This window comes from Dendrobium catenatum, unplaced genomic scaffold (genome assembly GCF_001605985.2).
Source record: "Dendrobium catenatum unplaced genomic scaffold, ASM160598v2 fragScaff_scaffold_71, whole genome shotgun sequence".
Taxonomy (NCBI): domain Eukaryota; kingdom Viridiplantae; phylum Streptophyta; class Magnoliopsida; order Asparagales; family Orchidaceae; genus Dendrobium; species Dendrobium catenatum.
The window spans coordinates 1,299,141-1,321,974 of record NW_021318533.1 but is presented as its reverse complement, the minus strand read 5'-3'; the positions used below and the strand labels follow the sequence as shown (position 1 = coordinate 1,321,974).

The window sequence follows — 22,834 nt, the reverse complement described above, 5'->3', positions numbered from 1 at the left end:
CAGTGTTTCACCTTCATCAATTTTGGACAACATAAATATTCCAATAGGAATTAGTGTCATCTATCTTGAATTTCTTGAGGACTTCTATAGCATATCCTTGAATTCCTTGAGGACTTCTTAAGCAATGAGAATGCTTTTATTTTCTTGCTTTCACTATAAAGCCAAGCTACTAGACATGAGCTCTAGCATATTCATAACAAATTTTATCATATATTTTTTGTATAAATGGAAATAAAACATGTAAAACTATGATTGAAATTATGGAATAGAAAGAAAAAAAACTAAGAGAATGATTAAGAAAACAAATTTTCCAATATAGAATGCATTACATCATTGGTAGGAACATTGACATAATTACTAAGAAAAGCAAATACATTGTGTTTAAAAAGCATATAATCATTAATGAAAGTTACTCATAGTGGATGAGAACAACTTTTTTAGATGGTATAAACAACAATTGGACTTCTGACATTATAAGTACCATCGCTCCATATCAAAACAGCTGAGATAGTGATCTTTGGAGCATCCCCTTCAATTTTGATTGAAAATGATTTCTTCTCCAAAAGGGCTTCAAAAGCCAAGACGTTCGGTTCAACATTAATCTTGAGACTAGAAGGAGAATTCACGATCGCCTTGTAAGTGGAATTTGACACTCCCACATTAGTGACTGTTCTTTGGAAGGAAGCTGAAAAGGTCTTTCCTTGTTGGGCTCTCAAAGCGAAGGTGGGATAGTTGAGATCAAAAACCGTTCCATTGTTGGTAGAAGTGCAACTGCTCTGATCTCCAGTGACAAGTTTTAGATTTTTAGTGCTGTAGCCTTCACCACATAGCATTTTAATGTAGTCTACCTCTTGGGCATCATAGATAAGACCAGGACTCAAAGCTGCGAGTGGGTTTATGTGACCAGCTCCATAAGCAAATTCTGCCTCTGCATTCTTAGTTGAGCTCATCACATAGACTACAAGAATTAAAATTAAAATTTAAGTTTAATTCATTAACATTAAATAAAGAAAAACTACAAGTTGAATTTGCATTTCTTAATTAGCCATGTTCTAATTAATGATTGCTTACCAGTGGTAATAAGAGCAGACTTTATGGCAGCTGAAGACCAAGTTGGATTAAATGATTTGACATAAGCGGCGGCACCTGTTGTATGAGGGCAAGACATGGATGTGCCTGACATAATGTTATATGGTACCTTAGGATTACTAAGTGGAGACCATGCTGCTAAAATACCAACCCCTGGTGCTGTTAGGTCTGGCTACATTATATATGCAACACATTATTGTAATATTTACACAAAATAAAATTTGAACAAAATCTCAATTTATTTATTTATTTAATTACCTTCAATATATTGGGGGTAATAGGATTTGGCCCACGTGATGAGAATGAAACAACATATGGGGCAGTTGCATCGAACACGCCCTGACTCTTAGAAATACTTGCAGTAGGATTGCTATCAGATAGATAGATAGAAAAAGATAATAATTAGTGTATATGACAATTAATTAAGATAATAAACATCATAATAAAATGCTTTATATATTAATTAATTGAGCGTAGTAACCTAGTTTTATTTGTGTAATGTTGAACTTGTTCGGTACTGTTTGATTGCAGCACAGAGACAGGAAGCGAGAACCAGAAAGAGTCGTCATTGGCACCATTTGTTTGCATAATTGCTCCAACGGCTCCTGCGAGTAGTAGACCCGAGCCATCGCTTAAGCCTCTACATAAAACAACTTTTCCCTTCACCAATTTCTTGTCTAGTGTCCCTTCACCGCAAAAACTGCACGCATGACATAAATGGAATATGTACTTAATGAAGTTGATATTGGTATTTTTGACTTTAAAATTCAAAAATAGCGACACAAAAAATGTAAAAGCTAGTTCACCTAGAGATGGATGAGTTAGCACCTCCAGAAATGTTGGGCGCATTTCCGCCAAATATCAAAGGATACATCTCACCATCCAAGCCATTAGTATTAATTGCCATACCCTTATAACCAATAATATTAAATGCATAAGAATTACTTAATTACGATCCTCCACTTTTGAAATAATTATTGTACATATATAATGATAATTAATTAATCACCTGAAATTCTTCTCCGTTACCAAGTTTAGCTCTTGCAACGATCTTGCGATCAATGGTGCTTGCTGCCACTGTGAGTAGCCACGGCGCATAGTTCTCAATGCTAGAAATATCAGGACCGGAGTTTCCCGCCGAGCTCAATGTGAGAATGTTTTTCTTTATTGCGTGGAAAGATCCTATAGCTATGGAGTCATCAAAATAGTTGATGGTGCCACCAGCACCAATGGAAAGAGAGATGATGTCAACACCATCTGCAATGGCATCTTCGAAAGCAGCAAGTAGATCGACATCAGAGCAACCATCACTCCAGCAAACTTTGTATACTGCAATTCTCGCAAAAGGAACGCTTCCGCGGGCAGTTCCATCTGCAATACCTGCAAGGCTTGCATTTTTGACAAATCGTCCGACGGCAGTAGAGGATGTGTGGGTTCCGTGTCCTAAATTATCACGAGGTGAGGGTATGTCCTGTTCACTTATGTTGCCTTGAAGATGATAATATCGAGCTCCAATAATTTTACTGTTCGTTAGTAATTAATTATGAAAGTATTAGTATTTTCATATAACTATACTATAACTTGTTTTTATAAGTATAAGATGATGAGGAGCTTCAATTACTTATTGCATGTGAAGTTGTGATTTGACTGACATATGCCCTTCCACTTGCTTGGTGGTGGGCCAAAGCCGATATCATTGAAGCTCTTTGACTCAGGCCAGATCCCTGTGTCGATCATGCCGACAATAACATCTGACTCAAAGGGCCCATGTGGAACGGTCGATGGAAAACCCATGAAGTTCCATGATCTTGTTGTGTGAAGTTGCCTTTGCTTGCTTGGGAAAACAGAAACCAGTTCTTCCAAGCCTGAGTTTATACATCACAACAAATATGAAAAATTGATATTTTCCAAGCCAAATATTATGCATTAATAGCATTGAATTTATGATTGCAATTCTAGCTAGTATTCTTTTGATTTATGTACATATTTATATTACCGGATAACTTCCTTGCTTCTTCATCGGAAAGCATAGCGGCGAAGCCATTAAAGCTCTTGGTGTAACTATATATCAGACGCTTCGTCGCTTCCTCCTTGCTGCATTCAACATTAGTTTTGATTGGAAAATATGCTTTTATATATAAGCAAAAACATAATTAACTTGATAAAAAAATTAAATAGGAACCAGAAAATCAAGAAAAAGATAATTTGGGGACTTGTTTCGGCAGATCACCTTAATCCAGTTGCTTTCTTGAGCAGTTCTGAGTGAGCTATTGGTGGCAGGCCAACCAATTCTTTTGGTTTTTCTCCCATATACACGATGTAAGGCTGTTAATTGTTCACATTAAAAAATTGCATACAATTGTGGTAAATAAAAGAAATATATATTGTGAAATGAATATTGCAATCATACTCTTTGATTGGGCTCTGTGGTCTCCGCATGGACTCTGAGAGCCTTCATTGCAAGCAATAGGAGAAGAAATGAAGACAGCAAAGGGAACAAGTGCCGATCCATAATCCTGATTAATTTTGAGTTTAAGGAGGCAAAACACAATTTGTTACTTCCATTCTATGGAAGGGTGATAGGTTTTTATGGGTTTTTTTTTTTTTTTTTGTGCAAGGAATTATATTTATTAAATAAGAGTTTCCGGTGAGGTGAAACCGCTTATGCTTTGAATTCTTCCAACGTATTTTTTTTATTTTTATTTATTATTATTATTTTAATTATGAATGAAATACGCATTGAAATTTATGATCAGATAATTAACTTTAAGCACTTATGCCTCTACTTTGTCAGATAATACTTTTTATAGAATTTAAATTTTAGTATGCACAAATAATGCTTTTATTTTTATTTTCCTACGATTTTTTTTTTATATCTTCAATTACATAAATTCAATGAAAAAACTTTGCAATAATGTGAATTTTAAAATATTTGAATTTATTCCAAAAGACATCTCCATTAGAAAAATATTATTTTTCACTTAAAAATATCATAATTTACACTCATCGGACCTGCAAATATGTCGGATCTTTATTTTCTGGATACAATCATATCATATGGGATACAACATTAAAACAATATGTTCGAAACCATTAAAAAAAGCTTCTAACTTTTCTATTGAATTCATTCTATTAGGACAATTCACGAATCCTACTTGATCAATTCCAAAAAAAAATGCAGCTGAAAAATAGTCCGATCATTCATTTCTCGCCAAATTACAAAATATCAATAATGCCCTATGGAAACAAATTGCGAACGAAGTCTGTTGATGTTATATTAATTATTTATCTTTCTTGCTATTTTTGCTGATGCGTACAGCTTTTGGAAGCTGGGTTTTGCTTTGAGTTATTCAATGTGTTGTCGGGGTTGTGATCAAATCGTGCGGGTAAGTTATTATTTAAATTAGGGGTCATTTTGAGATAATTTTTTTTGGCTATTTTATTTTTTAGAGTGCAAGTATAATTTTATTTGATTAATATTTTATGATTATTATTATTATTTGGTTGTTTTTCAAAATAAAAATTGTGATTGAAAGCTGTTTTTAAGGACCAGAATTAGAGTAGCTAGTGTATGGTAGTTTTAAGAAAGCATACATGAATACATTTATAATATTTTGAGTAGTTTTCTAAAAAGTTACTTGTCATAGTCAAACTAAATTATTATTGCTACATGAAAAGCAAAATATAGAGAAAGCTATCCCAAATAGACCTCTTGATGTAGCAGTTTTTTAGCATTATATATATATTAAAGCATTCAGCCAGCTGTGACTGCAACAAGGTTCAACAACTTGAAGAAACTTCTGATCGGATACTTAATCTTAGGAAGTAGCAGCCCAACACATCAAATACACCTTTCTCCAGGGAACTTCTTCGTCTTGGACCTATTGCCTTGGCTCTGAGGAAGAGGAAGAAGACTTCTATAGATTTTACAGGCGAGGACTTGGTCCCCTCAAGTGGTCAATGAGCTGCCTCCTCCATTTGTTTGCCTTGGGTGATATCTTTCCAGTACTCACTGCAAACCCATGTTCGGGCTCTCCTTCTCACTTGAGGGGGTCCTTTTGCTTTCTTTTTTTCCCCCTCTCTGTAGATCGACGTGTATGGATTGCTTTCATTGTTGTTATCTTCTCCATTTTTGTTTTTTTTGTTTTGGGAGGAGTAGGCATGTTTTCATACACCAGTTTGTACTCTTTCTTCCTTTTAATTTTATAAAATTCTCTTAAAAAAAATCTTAACCACATAATACTAGTTGGTTACTAGTTGGTTTTTTTACCGTTAAAATTAAAATTTTCATTAGGCAAATTTTTTAATTAGGTATGATTATAAACTAATTATATAATTAAGTACTATAAGGAAATTAAAATTAGGTAAAATCATCCATTAAATAAGAGATTGGATGCTAATTTAGCTGCAACAAGAGATTGGATTCTAACTCAGTCAGGTGTGACTGTAACAAGTTGTATATTAAACGGACGACTTACTATAGTAACACAATCTATTTTTTAATTGTATATATTTTTAGATTTGCCCTAAAAGTAAAAGAAGAGGTGCTTTGTTTTCTTTGTTGAAATTAATTTCAACGAGTTTAAGTCAAAGTTATGTAATAATTTTCCATTAATCTCATTTGATGATATTAATCTTGTGTTAATGGTGGATTAAAAAACAAGAAAATTCTTAATTATGAAGCAATTTTGGAAACTTTTCATCACACCCTTTAATTTTCCTATGCATCACATTTGCATAGATTTTTTTCCAAGTACTGATCTTGGTATAAATTTTAACCGGAAAAAAATTGCATAAAAATCTTTTGATCAAAATTTTCATCAAAATAAATTATTAAATTGTATTTTAAGATGAATGTATTAAAAATATAATGACTTTTGGATATATGTTATTAAATTGTATTTAGAATATATCATTTGATTATTTAGAATTATTTCTAGTATATCACAAGTTTGAAGTAATAGTGAGCATGATCCTCATTGGAAAGGTCCAATGAGGGCATGTGACAAATAGGGTCTCCACTCATAAACCTAGGAAGGTATGCCCACGAGGTAGCTACAAAGGGAAGCAAGTAAGGGATAATGTCCTCACTAGAAAGACTCCTTAAAAGTAAGTGGTAGACAAAGACTCTACTCATAACCCCTAGAAAAAAAGCCCATGAGATAGATTGGATGATAAGGTCCTCATTAGAAAGACTCTATGAGAGCAAGTGGTTGACAGGGTCACCACTCAATAAGAAAACTTAGAAAGTAAAAGCCTCAAAATGTTCAATGTTATTTTAAAATCATTAAACATAAAGGCCTCCGATGAAATACGAATACGTAATACCTAGAAAGGAAAAAATCTCAAAAGGTATATGTTCGCTTAAACTTTAGAAGGCATAAGCCTCATTAGATATATGATTATAAAAAAAATCTCAAAAGATATATACCTTATAAGGTACATGTATATCAAAAATTTTAGAAGGCAAAAAGCCTAAAAAATGTATAGGTAAAAAAAAAATCTTAGAAGGTTAACAACTTCAAAACGTATATGATTTCACTTATCAAAAAACCTCATATACTAAAAGTCTTAAAAGATTTAAGATTATTAAAAAATCTCAAAAGTGCTTTAAATTTATGTTTTAAGCAAAGTTTGTTTAATTTATGTTTTCTGTCAGCAGTATTTCTTTCATCAGAATAATTAATTAATAACTGCTTTTTATTTCGATTAAATAAATGTTGAGTTATGTAATATTTGTTGTCCAATTATTTAGATAATTATGATTAATATTTATCTAATAATGATTGAAATAATAATTATAAGTTCTAGAGTGTTCACTGAGTTTTTGAATTGAGGTAGGAAGTAGTATGGGAAGTGAATTCCAATTCAGTGAATTTGCATTAGGAGTGCCACTACGCTACGATTTATAGCACCACAACATTCAACTCTTTGTTTGGGAAGAAAAAGAGTATGCACTGTGGCACCGGGAGGCTCTAGCAAGGTACCGAGTCTAAAATGGAGATATTTTTGTGGAATTTGAAAGATTCTCTAGGAGCGCGGTGGCACTAGAGAGTTGATCAATGCCACACTGCTAGGCCAACAAATTGGTTTTAAAATATTAAAATATATTTAGCTAATACCATTCAATTTCCAGGCTTGCTCGAGAAGAAGAAAGAAGGGGAGGAGCTGATGAGAGAGAAAATAGAGGAGTTGTAGAGGCTTAAACTTGGAAATCGTACGTTCAGCTAATTGAGGAAATTCTTGAGCAAGAGGTTGGCAGGCCATATTCTGTTTCTTATTTCAATTCAAAATGCTTATAAAAATAAGCTTATAAGTATATTTTTCTTGAGTTTAGAAAAAGTTTCACCACATATATTTTGGTATATTATTGCACACTTTGTTTTGGATAATTTGACTATTGGAATACAAAATTTCATTGATTGGTTTCTTTTGTATGAATTTATGAAATTTTTGAATAATTATGCCACTTCTCGACCTTAGTATAGTTGGTAAAGTGTATTAAATTAGTATTCTATTCTATTATGTGCAGATGTGCAATTGCAATAATCTTTGATGACAATTCTTAGATTTTTCATGTTGTAGCCTTCATCGCATAACATCTTGATAATGCAGTTTATCTTTTCGACATCATAGATTAGACCATGACTTAGAGCTACAAATGGATTTATATCGCCAGCTCCATAAGAAATTCTACCTTTTCATTCTTAGTGAAGCTCATTACATAAATTGGAATGATTTAAAGTTTATTTCCTTAAGATAGAATGAAGGAAAACATTAAGTTGAATTTGCATTTATGAGGTAAGTATGGATGACTGCAAAAAATATAGTAAATATTATCAACGCAAATGATAACATACTTTATGGAAGCTAAAGATCAACAAGTTAGATTAAGGATTCATTTGCGATAAATTTCTTGTTTCTTTCTAAAGCAATATTTTAGATTAGATCATGACTCAATGTTGCTTTAGAAAGAAATAAAAAAGTTGTCCCAAATGAAACCTAAATGATTTAACATCGACGATATTCCCTATTGTATGAGGGCAATTCGTAGATGTGCTTGATATATTTTTTATATGGTACTCTACTAAGTGGAGACCATGTTGCTAAAACGTCCACCTATTTTTAATATACATATAAGAGAACTTCTTATTAAATCCTTCAATTCTATCTAGCTTACTCATCAAATTGCTCTATCCAACCCTATTTGTCAACACTCCCCACCATCTTGAAAAGTCTCATAGTTATCAAATTAATTGTAAAATATTTTTTTTAGTATTAGATAGACTAATTATAAATCACACTATATCATTATTTGTAATAAAATAAAGCTAGAATAAAGGATTAAATAATTGTTAAAAAAAAAGTAATCCAACATATTTTAAAATTTTAAGGGTAAAAGTAATTAAGATAATGTGATTCTCCAAAAAAATTTTTATATCTCATCTAACTCTTGAATAAAATATTGAGAATTGCAAAGTTTAATTATGTTTATAATTCATAAAACTAATTTTCATCATATTTAATTAATAACCAATACATAATTAAAATTTTACCTTAAGTTTTTTTTAATCCATAAGTAATTTTCATAATTGAACTTTCTTTAGAAGAAGAGCAAACCAACCTATAATTAGTTGTTCCTTTGATCTATCAAATATTCCCTTCAAAGTCTTGAAATGTGCTATTTTTTGGATCTTTCATGTCGAGACTAACGATTCCAACAACATAACATAATGCCTAGCATTTTATAAATTAAGTAGCATAAGCTTAGAACAAGAATTTTGTGATGAGTTGGATCCAGTGTTTCACCTTCATAAATTTTGGACAACATAAATACTCCAATAGAAATTAGAGTCATCTATCTTGAATTCCTTGAGGACTTCTTTAGCATATCCTTGAATTCCTTGAGGACTTCTTAAGCAATGAGAATGCTTTTATTTTATTGCTTTCACTATAAAGCCAAGCTACTAGACATGAACTCTAGGACATTCATAGCAATTTTTTTCAAATGTTTTTGTATAAATGGAAATAAAACATGTAAAACTATGATAGAAATTATGAAATTGGGGAAAAAAATGACAGAATGATAAAGAAAATAAATTTTCCAATATAGAATGCATTACATCATTGGCAGGAACATTGATATAATTACTAAGCAAAGCGAATACATTCTGTTTAAAAAGCATATAATCAATAATGGAAGTTACTCATAGTGGATGAGAACCGCTTTTTTAGCTTGTATAAACAACAATTGGACTTCTGACATTATAAGTACCATCGCTCCAGATCAAAACAGCTGAGATAGTGGTCTTTGGAGCATCCCCTTCAATTTTGACTGAAAATGATTTCTTCTCCAAAAGAGCTTCAAAAGCCAAGACATTCGGTTCAACATTAATCTTGAGACTAGAAGGAGCAATCACGATTGCCTTGTAAGCGGAATTTGACACTCCAACATTAGTGACTGTTCTTTGAAAGGAAGCTGAAATGGTCTTTCCTTGTTGGGCTCGCAAAGCGAAGGTGGGATAGTTGAGATCAAAAACCGTTCCATTATTGGTAGAAGTGCAACTGCTCTGATCTCCAGTGACAAGTCTTAGATTTTTAGTGCTGTAGCCTTCACCACATAGCATTTTAATGTAGTCTACCTCTTGGGCATCATAGATAAGACCAGGAGTCAAAGCTGCGAGTGGGTTTAAGTGACCAGCTCCATAAGCAAATTCTGCCTCTGCATTCTTAGTTGAGCTCATCACAAAGACTACAAGAATTAAAATTAAAATTTAAGTTTAATTCATTAAGATTAAATATAGAAAAACTATAAGTTGAATATGCATTTCATAGGCATGTTCCAAAGGTTGCTTACCAGTGGTAATAAGAGCAGACTTTATGGCAGCTGAAGACCAAGTTGGATTAAATGATTTGACATAAGCGGCGACACCTGTTGTATGAGGGCAAGACATGGATGTGCCTGATATAATGTTATATGGTACCTTAGGATTACTAAGTGGAGACCATGCTGCTAAAATACTAACCCCTGGTGCTGTGAGGTCCGGCTACATTATATACGCACCAAATTATTGTAATATTTACACAAAATAAAATTTGGTCAAAATCTCAATTTATTTATTTAATTAATTACCTTCAGTATATTGGGGGTAATAGGATTCGGTCCACGTGATGAGAATGAAACAACATATGGGGCAGTTGCATCGAACACGCCCTGACTCTTAGAAATACTTGCAGTAGGATCGCTATCAGATAGATAATTAGAATAAGATAATCAGTAGTGCAACATATGCATTCATTATGAAAGTTAGTTAAGAAATTAATAAACATCATTGCGAACGAATAAGGTGCTTTATAAATTAATTAACTTAGCGTAGTAACCTAGTTTTGTTTGCGTAATGTTGAACTTGTTCGCTACTGTTTGATTGCAACACAGAGACAGGAAGCGAGAACTCGAAAGAGTCATCATTGGCACCATTTGTTAGCATAATTGCTCCAACGGCTCCAGCAAGTAGAGGACCCGAGCCATCGCTTATGCCGCTACATAAAACAACTTTTCCCTTCACCAATGCCTTGTCTAGCGTCCCTTCATCGCAAAAACTGCACGCAAGAAATAAATGGAGCATGTACTTAATGAAGCTGATCTTGACATATTTGACATTAAAATCCAAATATAGCCAAAAAATGTAAAAGCTAGTTCACCTTGAGATGGATGAGTTAGCACCTGCAGAAATGTTGGGCGCATTTCTGCCAAATATCAAAGGATACATCTCACCATCCAAGCCATTGGTATTAATTGCCATACCCTTATAACCAATAATATTAAATGCATAAGAATTACTTAATTAGGATCCTCCGTTTTTGAAATAAGTATCGTACATATAGAATGATAATTAATTAATCACCTGAAATTCTTCTCCATTACCAAGTTTAGCTCTAGCAACAATCTTGCGATCAATAGTGCTTGCTGCCACTGTGAGTAACCATGGCGCATAGTTCGTAATGCTAGAAATATCAGGACCGGAGTTCCCTGCTGAGCTCGATGTTAGAATGTTTTTCTTTATTGCATGGAAAGATCCTATAGCTATGGAGTCGTCAAAGTAGTTGATGGCGCCACCACTGCCAATGGAAATAGAGATGATGTCAACACCATCTATAATGGCATCTTCAAAGGCAGCAAGAATATCGACATCTGAGCAGTCACCACTCCAACAAACTTTGTAAACTGCGATTCTCGCAGAAGGAACGCCTCCGCGGGCAGTTCCATCTGCAATACCTGCAAGGCTTGCATTTGTGACAAGTCGGCCAGCAGCAGTAGAGGATGTGTGAGTTCCATGTCCTTCACTATCACGTGGCGAGGGTATGTCCATTTCACTTAAGTTTCTTTGAAGATGATAGTATCGAGCTCCAATAATCTTACTGTTCGTTGGTAATTAATTATTAAAGTATTAGTATTTTCATATAATTATAGAATAACTAGTTTTTATAAGTATAAGATGTTGAGGAGCTTCAATTACTTATTGCATGTGAAGTTGTGATTTGATTGACATATGCCCTTCCACTTGCTTGGCGGGGGGCCAAAGCCAGCATCATTGAAGCTCTCTGACTCAGGCCAAATCCCTGTGTCGATCATGCCGACGATAACATCTGACTCAAAGGGCCCACGAGGAGCGCTCGATCGAAAACCCATGAAGTTCCATGATCTTGTGGTGTGAAGTTGCCTTTGCTTGCTTGGGAACACAGAAACCAATTCTTCCATGCCTGAGTTTATACAACACAACAAATTTCAAAAATTGATATTTTCCAAGCCAAATATTATGTATTAATAGCATTGAATTTATGACTTCAATTCTAGCTAGTCATCTTTTGATTTATGTGCAGATTTATATTACCAGATAATTTCCTTGCTTCTTCATCAGACAACATAGCAGCGAAGCCATTAAAACTCTTGGTGTAACTATATATCAGACGCTTCGTCGCTTCCTCGTTGCTGCATTCAGCATTATTTTTGAATGGAAAATATGCATTTATATATAAGCAAAAAAATAATTAACTTGATATTTATCTAAATATCTTATTTTATTTCCATATTTAGAAAGACACTTTTTTACTTCCATTTGATACAATTTGAATCCCTTAAAGTAGGTAAAAGCTAATAGCACCTTTATGGCTTCTAGTCTATATAAAGGGGTAAAAGTCTCTTCAAAGTCAATCCCTTCAATCTGGTTGTACCTCTTAGCCACTAGCATTTATTTCTAACCACTACACCAAAATCATTCATTTTATTTTTGAAATCCCATTTTATTCCAATAACACTCTAGTCCTTAGGCCTTTTAACTAACTCCCATTTTATTCCAATAACACTCTAGTCATTTCTAACAATTTAATTCAGTGCTTCTTGCATGTCTAGAATCCATAACTCATTAGATAATGCTTGATTTATATTTGTGGGTTCAATCATTGAGATAAATGTAGAGTGGTTCACTTCTTTCTTAATTTCATGCCTAGTCCTAACACCTTCTAATAGGTCTCCAAAGATCAGTTCTTCAGGATGATTTAAAGAATATATACATTCTCTATGTAGTGAATTTTTAGCTTCTATCATTTCTTTCAAATTTGCAAATTCTACTCCTTAGGTGACTTCAACTACTTCTTCTTCTTCTACCCTAGACCCTCCAGAATTATCAGATTCATAAAAAATTACATGAGTGGTCTCCTCTACAACCACTATCCTTTTATTAAAAACTCTAAAGAATTTTCCAACATTTGTGTATCCTTGGAAGAATCCATCAAATTTGGGGTCAAACTTTCCTAGTATATAGTTTTCATTATTAAGAATGAAAACTTTACATCCAAAGACCTGAAGGTGAGAGTGGTTGGGTGTCCTTCCCTTAAGAATTTTATAGGGTGTCTTGTTTAACTTGGATCTAACATTAACCCTTTTCAGAACATAATAGGGTGTATTTATTGCTTATGCCCAAAAGTATTGAGGAAGTAAGTATTCAACAAATATGGCTCTAGCACCTTCTACCAAGTTCATGTTCTTTCTTTCAACTGCCCTATTATGCTAAGGGGACTTAAGAGCTAAAAATTTATGATCTATCACTTAGTCCTTATAGTAGGTTTCAAATCTTTCATTCTCAAATTCTCCACCATGATCACTATGAAAGGTTAAAATTTTACAATCTAGCTTCTTTTGATTCTAAGTGAAGAATGATCTAAATTTTTTGAATGATTCACTTTTATGAGAAAGGAGTCTAACCTACATAAACCTTGAGGAACCATTAACAATCACATACTCAAAGACTTTCCCTCCTAGGCTTGTAGTGCTAATGGGTCCAAAGATATCCATGTGAAGGACTTCTAAAGGTTTGCTAGTGTTAATGTCCTTCATTTAGTGGAAGGAGGATTTGACTTATTTTCCTAATTAATAGGCAACATATAGGTGGTCCTTATTGAATTTTAGTTTGGATGTGCCTCTCGCTAAGTCTTTTCGGGTGATTTTTCTAAGATTTTTCATTCTTTTATGGAACAATCTTCTATGTCATAACCAAGATTTATCAATAATAGTTTTTAAGCAAGGATATAATTTAGATCAAGCTTACAAACATTGTTAATTCTTTTGCCTACAAATAATATTTCCATTTAATCTTATAAAGCAGCTAGCAAACAAAAATTTTATGTTGAAGCCTTTATCACATAGTTGGCCAATGTTGTGTAAATTATATTTTAAGCCATCTACCACTAAAACATTTTCATTGATAATTTTTTTTTATTTTCTAATTAAACCTAACCCCACCACCTTCCTAGTGGTGTTATCTCCAAGTGTTACCTTATCCCCTTCCCTGGCGTTTAGCATGATGAATTGCTTTACATCTCCAATCATATGCCTTGAACATCCACTATTCATGTGCCACATGCTCATACTAGGCCTTTTGTGAGAGCATCCCTACAAAACATCAAGGGTTAGATTTAGGAAACAAAATAAGTTGGGTTCCACCTTATGAATTGAAAAATGAGATGCCTACATGCTATGATATAGTTTATGCAATTTTGATCTCCACACCAAATGTGTTATACGGTGGAAAGTGCAAGTGTGGGAGATATGTCCTAGCACGACACAAAAAATATATAACTCTTAGGAACAGATTAATAAGTCTAATTGGGTTATGGTGGCTCTTCCTAGGTTTAGTTGATGTTGCATGTTGTGATGTGGTTTTATTTTCTTTAAGGGTAGTTAATTTTTCTTATAGATTTTTTTTTATAGTTCCCAAAATTGAATTATCAACTTTTAATTCATGCTCCCTATTATCAGCTTCATCTAATAATACAATTAATTATTTAAATAAATTTTTTAAATTAATATGAAATTTTTTTAATGAATCTTGTTCATTAGTTAAATTAAGATGCTTTTTATTTAATGCTTCAAATTCATCAAGCAAAACCATATGAATATTATCTAGAGTAGAGTGGTCATTCCTAAGGCATTCCTGCCCTTTTTATAGAATTAAAAATTTTGAATTGAGGCTTGCATACATTTTCTTCAGTTTCCTATATGCATTAAATTTTTTTCAAAAACTTTAAATAGTTCATCATATGAAAGCTCACATACCTCTTCTTAATCTGAATGATAAAGCTCATTATCTTCCATTAAGCATAGGTTAGTTACGTCCTCTTCAATTTTTTTCTTAGATTAATCTCAAATGGAGTCCACCCAAAAAGCCTTTTGTCTCTTGCTTTCTCTTCCTGAACTTAGGTTTTTCTTCTTCCTTTTCCTTTACTGGGTTAGCTTTAAGATTTGGGCAATCATTCTTTATGTTCCCTAGCTTCCTACATTCAAAACAAATGATATATGAAGAATCCTTAGAATTTTTATTAGGTTTACATTTATTCTATTACTGACGGTTTTTTTTTTCTTTTTCTTCAGAAAGCTTTTAAACTGCTTTATCATCGTGCAATGTCATCATCATTTTTAGGAATAGAATTGTCACAATCAGAATCATCAGCCTTTAAGGCTTCAATCTTTTCTTTTCTCACATGCATCAAGTTTCCTTTGAATCACTTCTTGCTCATAAGCAATGAGTGATCCAAGTTATCAATTGAATAAACATTCAGATCCTTTAATTCAGCAATAACAGTGATTTTAGCATCATATGAATTAGGTAGACAACATAGAATTTTATTAAATTTTTTTTAGAATTGGTATGTTAGTACCTAAAGCATGTAGGAAAGTGATAATTTAGATGAATCTTATATACATTTTAGAAAAAAGGCTCATTAGTTTTCATGCGGATTAGTTCATAATCATGAAGTAGAATATTCAACCTATAGTTCTTTACTTCTTTTGTTCCTTCATAGGTTATGCAGAGTTTATCCCAAATTTCTTTTCCAGTTGTGCAAGTAGATACACACATGTAATCTTTAGATTTTAATGAAAAAAAAATAGTTTAAATATTTAGCATTTAGATGGGCTATATCTCTATAATTTGTACTCTATTCAAGAAAAAGTATTTCATTTGTAATGTCTATTATTAAATATGAAGGTACATAATATCCTTCCCGAATTAACATCCACATGTGATAATTGATAGATTGCAAGAAAGTAGACATGCAAACTTTCTACAAATCAAAAGAAATATTATAAAATAAAGGTGGTTGTGTGGTTGAATATCCTTCCATGGTATTACGATTACCAAAAGTATCCATGGATCATTTTTTAAAAGTTATTTGAAATCATGTTTTTGAATTTGGCTCTCATACCATTTAAAAATTTATGTAGGTTGTTAAATCTAAAGGAACCAGCCCGAGGCTAACCATGTGGGGGGTGTGAATTGGTAATTTTTTAAAAAATCTTTTTTAAAAAATATGTTTATACTTTTTCAAACAATTTATTAGGATATTTGAATAAAATATGTGAAAGTGAATAAATTCACTATAACAAAACAAATCAAAGTTATCAACCATACAATAAACCATAGAAAAATAAAAGATTGAAATAATAAAAATAGAATACATAGAAATTTATGGTTGATTGGTTCAACTTGACATACATCCACTCTCTAGAAACTTTAAAGCACAAAAGAAATAATTCAAATATTTAGCATTTAACTGTGTGAGTTCCCTATCCTCATTGCTCCGTTCATTAAAGGGAATATCAATTTTGACACCATTAACTATTTGTGATGGATGTGAATAACAAGTTTGAATCATATGCCAAATTCTGTAATCAATAGATTATAAAAAAACATGCATATTAACTAGAAATCAAATAGAATATTTTCAAATAATGGTGAATGGGTTATAAAATAACCATCCATAGTGTCACGATTACCAAAATAAGCCTCTGATTATACTTCAAAAGTTTTTTGAACCTTATTTTTAAATCTCTCTTCGATACCACTTGAAAGTTTCTGAAGGTTGCTAGACCTTAAGGAACTAACATGAGGATAACCGAGAGAGAGAGAGAGGGGGGGGGGGGTTAATTGGTAATTAAAAAAAATTGCTTAACTTAAAATAACAATGAAAATATTTTTGAAATATTTCTAGTAATTAAAATTAATAAATTTTAATTACTAGTATAAGCAAATGAGTGTATTAAAAATATTGATTTAACTATGATGTTATATTGATTTATGAAGCCAAGCAATAATCACCAATTTTCCCAAGTAGTTATAATGGAAATAAAATGCAAGAAATATAAAAGTTAAAAAGAAAAAACACACGAGAGAATTTTATAGGGTTCGGTGAACCTTATCCTATATCCACTCCCCATAGTCCTCCACTACAAGAATTTACACTAAAATAAAGTGACTCTCCTTTTGTTCCCACAGCAAGGCAGAGAAGGTCTTACAAACTCACTTTGACTAAACTTGATTCGGTAGAGTGGAAGACACTATGTCACCTTCTCAATGATTGTAGTGGACCTTGACTCATTTTTCTCTCTCCTAGAGAAGGTAGAGAATATTATCTCCATTTTTTTCTTTTTAGATAAGGCAGAGCACCTCGAGGACTTGGCACATCAATCAGCTTAAGATCATGTTGATTAGGTTAATTGGTAATTTAAAAAAAAATGCTTAACTTAAAATAACAATGAAAATATTTTTGAAATATTTCTAGTAATTAAAATTAACAAATTTTAATTACTAGTAGAAGAAAATGAGTGTATTAAAAATATTGATTTAACTATTAGAAAACTCGCATGTCCACCTTTTTGTAATCTATAGATTATCGCATGTGGATGCTTGTAAAAGAAGGTTATTCTGCACCAACACGTAAAATTAATGGCATAAAAATTAAACTTCCTTTTTTCTGAATGAACTTGTGATGATAGAGATATAGCATTACTTAATGCAAATTATTTAAACTATTTTTTATGTGTATTAAAATATGAAGATTACATGCATGTTTCAACATGTGCAACTAGTAAAGAAATTTGGGATAGATTATTCATTACTTATGAAGGCATAAGAGAAGTTAAGCAATTTAGGTTAAATATTTTACTTCATGATTATGTACTTTTTCACATGAAATCTAGTGAGTCAATATCTAAAATGTACACTAGGTTTATATAAATAGTCTCCTCCCTGCATGCCTTAGGAAGAGAGCTAACAAACTATGAGAAAGTTAACAAAATTTTGAAATGTTTACCTTCTTCCTTTGATGCTAAGATTACTTCTATCACTGAATCCAAGGATTTGAATGTTTATTTTATAGATAACTTACTTGGATCACTCATTTCTTACGAGCAATGAGTGAACCAAAGACAACTTGATGTAGGGGAGAAAAATAAGGATAAAACTATAGCCTTAAAGGCTGATGATTTTGACACTGATACTTCATATTCGGAGAATGATGATATTGCCCTAATTACAACGCAATTCAAAAGCTTTTTGAGAAAGAAGCAAAAGTATCATTAGAAATAGAATAAATGTAAGAATAATAAGAATTCTAAAGGTTCTTTTGATGTGATTTGCTTTAAATACAGGAAGCTGGGACATATAAAATCTGATTGCCCTACACTTAAGGCTCTTCCAGATAAGGAGAAGGGTAAGGAGAGACCCAAGTTCAAGAAGGGAAAGCAAAGAACATAAATATCCTTCTAGGCGGATTCTGTATCTGGCTCCTCTGAAATTGAAGCTAAAGAGAAGATAAAAAATTTATGTTTGATCGCAGATGATCATCTTGGTCACTCTAACCAAGAAGAGGTATATAAATTAAAATACGATCAATTGCTTGAAGTTTATGAGAAAATTCATTCATTTTATAGAAAGCTTAAAAAATTACATGCTAGCTTGAAAATATAATTTCTGAACATATAAAAAGAGGAGGAAGTTTTGATGAATTTGACTCATTGAATGCCAAGCATCTTGATTTAACAAATGAGAACAAGTCCTTGAAAAGTTTACATGTTGAGCTAGAAAATGCATTTAAGGAATTAGATACTCTTGCAACTGATTTAGATAGCAGGGAGCATGCTTATAAAATAGAAATTTAAATTCTTGAAAATGCAAATAAGACTTTTTAATCTAAATTAACTTCTTTCAACGAAAACAAAAAACCACCCATAATGCTTGAGTTTCACAATCCATCAGATCATTATATATCATTCAATCCTAGGAAGAGGCACTATTATTGGAACCTATTTTAAGGTAATATAATTTTGATGATAGCAAACACTTATATTTCTCTACGACTATCTTTCCTACTAACATTTCAAGTATACAAGATCAAACTACAAATTGAACCAGCTCAAGATTGGGTAAATTAGGACTAAGTCAATTTGTAATGTATGACATGTATTTTGTACCTTTTCTTGAATACATTATAAGATTAAGGGTCCTGATTCTAAGTAAACTTACACACACACACTTGAGAGAAAATTTTTGACATTTTTAAAGTTTTTTATTTTTGATCATATCGTCCGGGACAATCCAAAAATTAGCCTAGATGATTAGTTAAAATAAAAACACTAATTAGGGCATCCTGGTTAAGGTAGCTACAATTAAGAGAATCATCTTGGATGATATTAGTATCGGCTAAGATGATAGGCTCAAAAAAAATAAAATTACCCGCCAGATCTATTTAGGTATCTTTTATTTTTGGACATCGTGCTGGATGACGCAGTGCAATTATGCCTAAATTAATCTTATAATTAACAAAAGAAATTAAAATTTAATTGCTCAATCATATCATCCTGGATGATCATAGGATTGGCCAGGATGATCAGTTCACAAACCTTAGTTCTTCCTGAATGATTAAACATTAGCCTGGTTCTATTCAGGGTGATACTCTAGACAATATGTACTGAATTGAACTAATTGTTTGGGATAATCTGGAGATCAGCCATAACGATTAAGCTATTTTTCCATCATCCAAAAATCCATTCAAGTTGATGTTATAGATGATATTCGACATTTTGTAATAATCCACAAAGACGATCATGACATCGTCCTGGATGATCTAGTTATTTTTCAGACATTTAGACATCCATCCAGGGCGATTATTTAGATGATATTGGCTGAGTTGAACTAATTGCACAGGACAATGTTTTATCATCCTGGACAATATTTGATGATTAGTTGCTAATTAGGGCTATTTTTGAGCCCTTGTTTAAAAGCTCTCTTATTTTTCTAAAGAGAGATCCTTTGCTACTGTCTTGACTTAAGAGAGTCTAGAAGAGAGGGAGAGAAAGGGAGAGAGAGGGGGAGGATCATGCGAGGGGGAGTTTATAAGGGTTTTCATAAAGGTTACTCCAAGCAAGGATCCAAGTCATCTTCTCCAGTCATCGCCCTTAGTCCTTGGAGGTTTGAGAGTAGTCTACTTTTGCAATTGACCAAGGTTCTCTGCCTTCTTTAGGAGGAAGTAAAAGGAGTCTGGTTCTCTGCCTGCTTTAGGAGGAAGCAAAAGGAGTCGGGTTCTATGCCTCACCGAGGTCAGTGGAAAGGAGGTTTGTAAAGGCTTCTCTGCCTTACTATGGGAGCAAAAGGAGAGTCATTGAGTTTAGTGCAATACTTAGATAAGATGCTCCATGGAGTGGACGTAGGTCAAGTTGATCAAATCATTATAATTTTTTGTGCTCTTTATTATAACTTTTTCTATATTTAATTTTTGCACTTTGATTTTCTTTGTGGTGAACTTTACTTTAAGTTTGTATTTTTTTTTTTAAATAAATTTTTAAAATACCAATTCACCCCCCCCCTATTGGTTAGTCATGGGCTAGTTTATATGGGCTTAACATCTCTATTGAACTTTTAAGTGGTAACAAAGCGGGATTCAAAAAATTTTGTTTTTGAAAACTTTTGAATTTTGATCAATGGCTAACTTTGGTAATCGTAATACTGCAAAAGAATATTCTATTACACGACCACTTTTGTTTGATGATATTCCTTTTGATTTTTGGAAAACTCGTATGTCTACATTTTTACAATTGATTGACTGTCGCATGTGAATTCTTGTTAAAGATGGATATTCACTACGAACTCAAGAAATTAATGGCATTAAAACTAAACTTCCTTTAACTTAGTGGACTTTTGATTATAGGGATTTAGCACAACTTAATGCAAAATGCTTAAACTATTTTTTCTATGCTTTAAAATTGGAAAATTATATGCTTGTTTCAACTTATACTACTGGTAAAGAAATTTTGGATAGATTGTGTATTATTTATGAAGGAACCAACAAAGTTAAACATTATAGCTTGAATATTTTATTGCATGACTACAAATTTTTTCATATGAAACCTTTTGAATCAATTTCTAAAATGTATATAAAGTTTACTCAAATTGTCACCTCATTACATGCCTTAGGAAGAAAACTCATGAATTATGAAAAAGTAAATACGATTTTGAGATGCTTGCATGTTTCCTTTAATGCAAAGAATACTACAATTACTTAATTTAAAGATTTGAATATTTATTATGTAAATAACTTACTTGGATCACTCATTACTTACGAGCAAGTGGTGAATCAAAGAAACCTTGATGCAAGTGAGAAAAGAAGGAGAAAACTATGGCGCTGAAGGCCAACAACATGGACACTGATTCTATCAGGTCTGAAAGTGATGATGTTGCCTTAATCACAAGGCAATTTAAAAGCTTTCTAAGAAAGAATCATAAGCACCATCAGAAATGGGGTAAGAGTAGCAAAAATTATAAAACTTCTTCTGATGTTGTTTGTTTTAAATGTAGGAAGCTTGGACATGTCAAAGATGATTATTCTATACTTAAGGATCACCCAAGCAAGGAGAAGGGTGAGGAGATACCCAAGTATAGGAAGAACAAGTAGTTCTGAAAGGCTTTCTGGGTGGATTATGCATCTGACTTATCTGAGACTGAAGTTGAAGAGGAGACAACAAACTTGTGCTTGATGGGTGATCATCTTGCTCAGTCTGACCAAGAAGAGGTATGTGAACCAACCTATGATCAATTACTCGAAGTTTGTTTGAGCATTAATACATCATATAGGAAACTTAAGAAAACTCATGCTAGTCTAAAATTAGAATTCTCAAATTTACCAAAAGAGCATGAAATTTTAAGTAAAGATCACACCCAAATTGATAGCAATCACATGTTATTACTTAATGAGTTTGATGAATTGAATAAAAAGCATTATGAGTTGATTGTTTAGCATGGTTCTTTGAAAGCATCCTATACCCCACTTAAATCTGATTTTAAAACTTATATTGAAGAATCTGAGCATAGGGAGCACTATTTGAGTGTTGATAATGCTGTTTTAGAAAGTGCTAACTTAAGGTTTAAAGATGAATTGAATACACTTGAGAGAAATAGAAATACATCCACACTTGATCTAAATCCAAAATATAGGAAGATGCATTATAACTCGAACATATTAGTAAATCTTTTTTCTAGAGTTAGATATTTTTCATGTGGCATGCTAGGACACATTTCACACACTTCCACTATTCACTATAGTATACATTGGGTGTAGAGACCTAAATTGCATTATTCATAGCATAACACATATGCATTGTATTTTTCTTTTCATAAAAGGACCCAAACCTGTTTGGGTTCCTAAATCTGACATTTGATGATTTTGTAGGAGTGCTCTCACCAAAGACCTCGTGAGAGCATATGGTACTTGGACAGTGGAGGCTCGCGGCTCTTAATTGCATAAACTTGCTACTTAATAAATTCTGATTTGTATGTTTACTACTCTGTTGATTATTTTTATTTTCTATTCTTTTTATTTTAATTTTGAGTTAGTTTTTTATTTTCGCTGTTATTTTGTAGTTATTTCATATCTATTGTTTTTCTTTTTGTTTATTAGTGTTTCTTATTTTTGGTCATAACTGAAATGATATTTTATGCCTTATTTTTATTCTTGAAATTTTGTAGTGAATGTCTGACATCCTTAAATTAGTTAAAGGGAGAAAAACCATTGATTGTTTCCCTCCCTCTAACCTTATTTAGCGGTGTAATTTTCTTTTCTAAATAAAATTTTATCTCAAATTAATAACTGGACTTTATAATTAAAATCTTTTCTATCTTGCTATAGTAATCTATCCTATATATATAATGTTCAAAGTATTTATATCACTTTCAAATTCTTTGAAATAAAGTTATTGTATTTATCATATGAATTTGATTCTATTTTGTCATTTATTCTTTCCTTTATTAGAGAGTGAGTTTTTTCTTCTCTAATATCTAGAAGATATACTCACAACTGAAAGTTTTTAAGAGTTTTCAAAAGGGGTCTAGCTTGAAAAAATTGACAAGGGCATAAAATT

At 32.3% G+C, this 22,834-nt stretch overlaps 2 protein-coding genes across 2 annotated transcripts in view; both read right to left on the bottom strand.

Moving 5' to 3' along the window:
• Window positions 1-437: 437 nt before the first annotated feature.
• On the bottom strand, window positions 438-3,601 carry LOC110097049 (cucumisin-like). Its single transcript, XM_020823262.2, has 10 exons — window positions 3,500-3,601; window positions 3,320-3,414; window positions 3,086-3,183; window positions 2,711-2,954; window positions 2,099-2,612; window positions 1,896-1,999; window positions 1,571-1,789; window positions 1,348-1,459; window positions 1,072-1,261; window positions 438-958 (listed from the first exon to the last, which is right to left on the bottom strand). The coding sequence occupies exons 1-10, from the start codon at window positions 3,599-3,601 to the stop codon at window positions 438-440; spliced, it is 2,199 nt and encodes a 732-aa protein (XP_020678921.1).
• Window positions 3,602-9,320: 5,719 nt separating this feature from the next.
• The window catches only part of LOC110097048 (cucumisin-like), a 36,492-nt gene continuing 22,978 nt past the window's right edge, over window positions 9,321-22,834 (bottom strand). Inside the window, exons 2-9 of the mRNA XM_028695248.1 lie at window positions 11,982-12,079; window positions 11,607-11,850; window positions 10,995-11,508; window positions 10,792-10,895; window positions 10,471-10,689; window positions 10,223-10,334; window positions 9,947-10,136; window positions 9,321-9,841 (exon numbers count right to left, since the gene is read on the bottom strand). Of these exons, the coding sequence (XP_028551081.1) occupies window positions 9,321-9,841; window positions 9,947-10,136; window positions 10,223-10,334; window positions 10,471-10,689; window positions 10,792-10,895; window positions 10,995-11,508; window positions 11,607-11,850; window positions 11,982-12,079 (2,002 nt within the window). The remainder of the gene's footprint in view (window positions 9,842-9,946; window positions 10,137-10,222; window positions 10,335-10,470; window positions 10,690-10,791; window positions 10,896-10,994; window positions 11,509-11,606; window positions 11,851-11,981; window positions 12,080-22,834) is intronic.

Coding starts and splice junctions, on each gene's coding strand:
- LOC110097049 (XM_020823262.2), bottom strand. CDS start 3,601: ATGGATCGGCACTTGTTCCCTTTGCTGTCTTCATTTCTTCTCCTATTG. Junction 2,613..2,710: donor CACAACTTCACATGCAATAA/GTAATTGAAGCT, acceptor ACTAACGAACAG/TAAAATTATTGGAGCTCGAT. Junction 1,460..1,570: donor CATTACACAAATAAAACTAG/GTTACTACGCTC, acceptor TCTATCTGATAG/CAATCCTACTGCAAGTATTT.